Source organism: Sprattus sprattus (genome assembly GCF_963457725.1).
Source record: "Sprattus sprattus genome assembly, chromosome: 21".
Taxonomy (NCBI): Eukaryota; Metazoa; Chordata; class Actinopteri; order Clupeiformes; family Clupeidae; genus Sprattus; species Sprattus sprattus.
In genome coordinates this window covers 6160407-6167906 of record NC_137919.1, presented here as the reverse complement: position 1 = coordinate 6167906, position 7500 = coordinate 6160407, and the positions used below count along the sequence as shown (strand labels likewise).

General features: G+C 46.0%; 1 protein-coding gene across 1 annotated transcript in view; it reads right to left on the bottom strand.

Annotated features, from left to right (window-relative positions):
- The window catches only part of dnah2 (dynein, axonemal, heavy chain 2), a gene marked incomplete at both ends in the record, with an annotated part of 193113 nt that overhangs the window by 50866 nt on the left and 134747 nt on the right, over window positions 1–7500 (bottom strand). Inside the window, 2 exon segments of the mRNA XM_080860098.1 lie at window positions 2200–2304; window positions 3746–3970. Of these exon segments, the coding sequence (XP_080716224.1) occupies window positions 2200–2304; window positions 3746–3970 (330 nt within the window).

The window sequence follows — 7500 nt, the reverse complement described above, 5'->3', positions numbered from 1 at the left end:
AGAGAGAGAGAGAGAGAGAGAGAGAGAGAGAGAGAGAGAGAAGGAGAGAGAGAGAGAGAGGGAGAAGGGAGGTAGACAGAGTGATAGAGAGACAGACAAAAATAAGAGAGTTTTAGACTTTACGTTCCTTGGAGGAATTTCAAGACTTCTCGAACACAACTGTAACAGTTATTCACTAATAAAACAACATATACACACAGAAAATAAATGATAAAGTGCAGGTCAAGTCAAAAACACACAAACAAACCGAGAAGAAAAACAACCAAAAAACATATAGTAGCAAACACGTAACACTGTTAACTGACTCCAAAAACAGAACACCACCATAATGAGGACGACAGAAAGAGAGACAGTGAAAGGGTGGAGGAGAGGAAGAGAGAAAGAGAGACAGTGAAAGGGTGGAGGAGAGGAAGAGAGAAAGAGAGAAAGAGAGACAGTGAAAGGGTAGAGGAGAGGAAGAGAGAAAGAGAGACAGTGAAAGGGTAGAGAGGAGAGGAAGACAGAAAGAGAGACAGTGAAAGGATGAAGGGGAGGAAGAGAGAAAGAGAGACAGTGAAAGGGTAGAGGAGAGGAAGAGAGAAAGAGAGACAGTGAAAGGGTAGAGGAGAGGAAGAGAGAAAGAGAGACAGTGAAAGGGTAGAGGAGAGGAAGAGAGAAAGAGAGACAGTGAAAGGGTAGAGGAGAGAAAGAGAGAAAGAGAGACAGTGAAAGGGTAGAGGAGAGGAAGAGAGAAAGAGAGACAGTGAAAGGATGAAGGGGAGGAAGAGAGAAAGAGAGACAGTGAAAGGGTAGAGGAGAGGAAGAGAGAAAGAGAGACAGTGAAAGGGTAGAGGAGAGGAAGAGAGAAAGAGAGACAGTGAAAGGGTAGAGGAGAGGAAGAGAGAAAGAGAGACAGTGAAAGGGTAGAGGAGAGAAAGAGAGAAAGAGAGACAGTGAAAGGGTGAAGGAGAGGAAGAGAGAAAGAGAGACAGTGAAAGGGTAGAGGAGAGGAAGAGAGAAAGAGAGACAGTGAAAGGGTGGAGGGGAGGAAGAGAATGAGCAAGCAACAGAAAGAGAGAGTAAACGATAACGAGAGAAAGAGAAAAGAAGAAGACACAAAGACAGATGCATGGCTTGAATGACAAGATGATTGCCTTCCCTGCATTTGAACTGTTTTGGGGGAAAAAGGAACTGATTATGAAAATGCTAAAATGCTAGATGATGATGAAGATGATGATGGTGGTTGGCTGTGTGATGAAGGGACACAAGTAAAAGATAAAGGGAGGCAGAAAACAGGAATAAAGATCTAATCAGGAGGGGGGGGGGGGGGTGTGGGTGCAGTAATGAGTAGTGGAGGGTTTAAACGGCAAAGACTCGGCATGGAGGGGTGTGTGACGAAGAACAAGGGAGTTACCATCATGGGGAACAATCAAATCAAATCACACAAGTGCATTCCACACCAATCAATGTTGCTTGGGACTCGGCTGATCTTATCACCATCGCCATCACCGCCATCTTCCCCCATCTTCATTACAGCTCAATCTTGATTACGCGCCAGGCCGCATGGCATGCAAATAAGGAAGGAAGCTGGAGCTTCGCCATAGAAACAGCATCATTTGAGCCCATCTAGTCTTCATCATCTCGTGGTCACACTGGGACCAAGTAACTGGTCAATATTTGGAAGTCATTTCAGAAATGGTGTGTGTGTGTGTGTGTGTGTGTGTGTGTGTGTGTGTGTGTGTGTGTGTGTGTGTGAGTGTGTGTGTGTGTGTGTGTGTGTGTGTGTGTGTGTATCTCTCTTATGTCCTTGTTGTGTTTGGAGAAGGGAACAGGGCAGTGGGCTCTGGGTCAGAGCTCACTGGAGAGGCCTACAGTGAGAGAGCTTGACATGCAGTGAGAAGAGAAGAGGAGAGGCGTAGGCCCAACAATAGAGCTCGCTGTGGAGACCCTCACTGTATTGAGATTGGAGAGTATGGGCTAGGGGTGGGCTCCACAGTGGAGCTCGCTGTGGAGGCCCTCAGTGTGCTGAGAGTGGAGAGAATAGACTAGGGGTGGGCTCCACAGTGGAGCTCGCTGTGGAGGCCCTCAGTGTGCTGAGAGTGGAGAGAATAGACTAGGGGTGGGCTCCACAGTGGAGCTCGCTGTGGAGGCCCTCATTGTGCTGAGAATGGAGAGAATAGATGAGGGGTAGGCCCCACAGTGGAGCTCATCACCACTCACCGCAGGGAAGGTCATGTTGATGAGGTTAAAGCGGCTCTGCAGGCGCCCAGAGATATGAGTCCTCCCACCACCAGGGGGCCCCATCGAGGTCAGCAGGTACATGTCCTACCAGACAGGGTTGGCACAAGAGAGTTATACACAAGCTGGAACACATCCTACCACAACACACAAGCATAGACGTGGATAACACAAGAGAAAAAGCGGGTTGTGCAAACTGACAACCACGAAGAGAAATCGAACAGAACATCTACATCAGCTCCTCCTCCGGTCAAAATGAGAACAACAACAACAACAACAACAACACAATCATTAATTTGTATTTACCGCCAGCTAGTGCCCGCTTGTCAATGTTGGTCTGAATTATCAATAAGTTGCACAGCACGATTTATCAAAACACGAGTTGGAAGTCAGCCGAGCCTGTCAGTATTGGCTCTCCGTAATTTGCGGCGTTCTCTTGGGCACAAAACCCCCCCTGCCCCCTCCCCACCCTCCCGACGAAAATGAGCCAATAATGGATGTCTGGGTGGATTTGAGTGCGGCTCTGTGGTTTTGCTGCGGTCGGTAAACAGAGCTGCCCTATTGCGTACTGGCTGATGCCATTCTGGGGGAAATACATGTAAAGGTCAACTCATAGAGCAGATCTGTGTGCGTGCGATGATGGCAGGCCGGCCCCCGGAACGAGCAGGAGGATTAGGCTGAGCAGAATGCTGACTAAATGAGAAAATAGGAATTGATTTTATGTAGCCCAGACCAATGGATGCAGCAGGTCTTTATAAATGTATGGTATTACAGAACTGAGTTCATTATTGGAAAAGAGACATACTAAATGGTAGAATGCTCAAGACAGTGAAGGTTGTTGGTTTAGGTTTTTTAAATATACTGTATTTTGAATTTTTCTCTGCTTTTGTTTTTTCTGGTTTTGTACCTGAAAATCACGTTTTGGCCCTTTATTTCTATGCTTTGAAGCGTAACAGCAGTCAGTATAAAATAGGGGCGTCCAAACCATCAGGCCATCTGACATTTTGTGGCTTTTGGTGCTTTTAGTGCAGAGAAAAGCCACAGTCTGAGAGATCAATGGGTTTGAACCGACAGTCACACAAAACAGTTTTCAAAGCGTGCTTCTCAGATATCCATCACTCTGTACCTGGAAATCAAAGGGTGTTACACAAAAAAAAAAAAACAAGATGAAGAAAAAAAGCCTTTATTCTTCGTTCATTCATCTGTTCTTTAACTATTATCTCGGAATATTTTGTGTGGCAAAACAGCTCTATAAATGAGGAGACAGGCTGGGAAATGCCCAAACTAAATTCTAACAAAAATGTTTTTAATGAGTGCATCTAACCATTTACATGTATTTTAATTTTTCATGAAATCTAACACTATATATGTATTATGTATAGAATGCCTAGACATACAGACAGACAGACAAACATAAAGACAGATAGATGTGAATTATAATGAATTCATTGTGGACTCCAAACAAAACAAGAGGGAACAAAAGGCAAGCAATGAGAAAAAAAACCCTCTCTCTCCTTTTCTCTCTCACCTTGACACACTTGAGGGTCTGCTTCTGGCGGTCGTACCAGAAGCCGTAGTCGATCCAGAGGCGCAGCAGCTCCAGGGGGGGCTGGGAGCCGAAGTCGTCCACCGCCGGCATGTTCAGGTCGTCCAGGAAGGCCAGCATGCGCTTCCCCCCCACCGGCACGTACATCCCCTTAGTGCGCTTCTCCACGCGGCTCTCTATGATGGCCTGCACGTTATCAGAGGTGGTCTAGAGGGAAGGGGGGGGGGGAGAGAAGAGAGAGAGGGACAAGAGAGAGAGAGAAACAAGAGAGAGAGTAGGAGAGAGAGAGAGAGAGAAGAGAGAGAGGATCAAGAGACAGAGAGAGAGAGAGAGAGAGAGGAGAGAGTGGGAGAGAGAGGGAGAAGAGACAGAGAGAGAGAGAAGAGAGAGTGGGAGAGAGAGAGAGAGAGAGAGAAGAGAGAGAGACAAGAGAGAGGGGGACAAGAGAGCAGCAATTACAAAAACACACACAAGGGAAGACAGAAAGAGAGAGGAATGGAAATGCGAGAGATACAGAGAGGTAAACAAAAAGATTGACAGATACAGATATACAGATATACAGATAAGCAGATACACAGATATATACACAGACACACACACATACACACAGACAGACACACAGACACACAGACACACAGACACACAGACACACACAGACACACGACAGAGAGGAGCAACATGAACACTGATATTTCAAAGTAGGGAAGAGTGAGGAAGAGAGAGTCCGAGGCTAAGCCTGGAATGATGATCACAGATGATGATCCCAGATGATGATGGTAGATCGTGGTGGTTGTCATGGTGTATTGTATGCGTATCGATGGCACTGATGACTGTGATAGCAGTGAGGTGGGCTACAGGCCTTTTGTCCTCTCGGCCCGCTGGCATAATCACCTCCATCCAGGTGCCCGCGGACGCCAGCGTGACTCAGCTAATTGTGGGGCGCAGGCCTGAGGGCTGATGGGTAATGGCCGCGGGGGGGGAGCGTGAGTCGTAAGAGCCCGCCACTACGGCTCCCAGCCGAACAAAGTGCCCACGCCTGCTTACCCACGTCACACCTCTGTGTGTGGCGGAAGGGCCCGAGGGTAAATGTGAAGAGTACGTGTGTGTGTGTGTGTGTGTGTGTGTGTGTGTGTGTGTGTGTGTGTGTGTGTGTGTGTGTGTGTGTATACGTGTGTGTGTGTGTGTGTGTGTGTGTGTGTGTGTGTGTATACGTGTGTGTGTGTGTGTGGCTTCACAGTGCCCCCACAGCTCTGACTACAGCGTTAAAGCAGGCAGATCCATCCCAACCCTGTCATACCTGTGGCTGCCACCCATGGGAGTAAACCCCCTTTCGAAACAGACCGAAGAGCGCGCACTTCTTACACGCTTCGAAAGCTCCAAAATGTTTATTTACTTAAGTAACATGTTACAAACTAATGTGTCTTCAGTGTACTTTATTAACCTTCAGTATAGTCATGTTTACGTGTACTTAAAACATAATTAAGTCTAGATCTATTATGAGGGAGGCGATGATCACATCACACCATGATCACATCATCAGTGTGTCTATATGCCTCCCCCTCGCGCCCCCCCCTTTATAAAGAACAGCTGCTCATATATGGTCTGATGTAGAGTGACTAATGTGTGAATACTTAACATAAAACATGCATGTGATTCCTGCTTTACCACGCACACCATGGCTCTCACAAGACACTCATCATGAGAACACAGTTCGTTGACAAAAGGGCCGCTGTGCAAAATCAAAAATGAATCCCATCCAGAGTGACTTATGGAGACCACAAAGGCCAGCCTCTATACATCCACATCACAACAAGTGTTTATTTAGTCAGGAAAGGTCAGCACTGTGCTCGACCACCTTCCAAGGTAACAAACATCAAAAAAGCCTTCCGATAATAGCAAACAGAGCTCTTACGCAATTATTTATTTGTTTATCTGAGGCAGCTCACCGTGACAGAATGCAATTCTCTACTGGAGTTACACAATAAATAATCAAGAGGTCTCGTCTCTAACAAACACTTGTGTTTGTCAGAAATAAAAGAAAAAAATAACCGCCTTCAACGGTTCCCATTTGCCCAACAGAACGTAATCTGAGTGGCACCCCAGACATGTCAACACTATTAAAGATTCTGCCTGCACTGCTAGCCAACTGTGGCGGAGAAAGCTTTTTTAATCTGCGATAAAATCGCTCTTATCACTCGACATGGCAATGATATAGACTTCCACTGGAAAAACATCCCCCTCTAATCCTGTTTTAAAGTCAGCGTACTGTAACCTGGTTAGGAGTCCGTATGAACCATGCAGTGCAGGCGGCTTCTCTGTGTTCACTGTATAACCCCCTATTTTAACCAGCCTGTGTGGGATAACACATAAATAGCTAAATCTGGATGTGCTGCAGTATTCGAGATGGGACACATGGCTCTGGCAGAAACACTAAGCTTATGGGGGGGAGGTCTGTCCCCTTGGGAGTCTGAGCATGCATGCAAACAGCTCTTTCCAAATGTGGGAACATATAATAAATACCACGCTCGGGTTGACTCTGAATGGGTGGTCTCAGACTGATTACTGGTGCTTAGTGGTTTGGCTGTTCAAGATGGCTGGTGTATGAAAGGAAAGCATTTTTGTGAAATCCCAAATGATCACAGTTACTACAAGAGGAGCATGGGGCAGAGGCACACACAGCCAGAGCTGGGGTCACCTGGAATGTCCTACCACGACAATAAGCATGCTCTTAAACTAAAAATCTTTCTGGAAAAAGTTCAGTCGAAGTACACATGAGAGACAAATAATGTTACCAACTGAGACAGCCTTCATGTATGTGTGCTGAGACACCCAGAAGCATACCAACCTGCATTCAAACAGCTGCAGTGACACACATCAACACGAGCATCAGATCAGATACCGTATCCATACATGCTCTCTCAAGCTACATGAACCCTGTCAGATGGCAGATCTTTCATTTCACATTCACACACGAACAACGTACACATTTACATTCTGACCTTTGCATCAACACTCTATTGGTCTGTCGATCATCCCTACAATCAATCTTCAAATCAATCCTCTCTAATAAAAGGCAATATTGTGTAACTGTGACATGACCTGTCAGGAAGTGACTTACAGTAGCACTGTGTGCGAGGCTGGTGTGTGACATGAGTGCTACATGAAGTGACTTACAGTAGCACTGTGTGCGAGGCTGGTGTGTGACATGAGTGCTACATGAAGTGACTTACAGTAGCACTGTGTGCGAGGCTGGTGTGTGACATGAGTGCTACATGAAGTGACTTACAGTAGCACTGTGTGCGAGGCTGGTGTGTGACATGAGTGCTACATGAAGTGACTTACAGTAGCACTGTGTGCCAGGCTGGTGGGTGACATGAGTGCTACATGGTGTGAAGTGACTTACAGTAGCACTGTGTGCCAGGCTGGTGTGTGACATGAGTGCTACATGCGTTTCCTACTTTTAAAAAAAAACTATTGGGCTGTCAATCATCCTTACAATCAATCTTCAAATCAATCCTCTCTAATTAACTAATCAACTATCTAACTATCTATTCCCTCCATAATATGCAATATTGTGTAACTGTGACATGACCTGTCAGGAAGTGACTTACAGTAGCACTGTGTGCCAGGCTGGTGTGTGACATGAGTGCTACATGCGTTTCCTACTTTAAAAAAAAAATGTATTATTCTTTAAACTTTTATGAGCTGTATGTAGCACTCTGAGCTTCTGTTTGAGT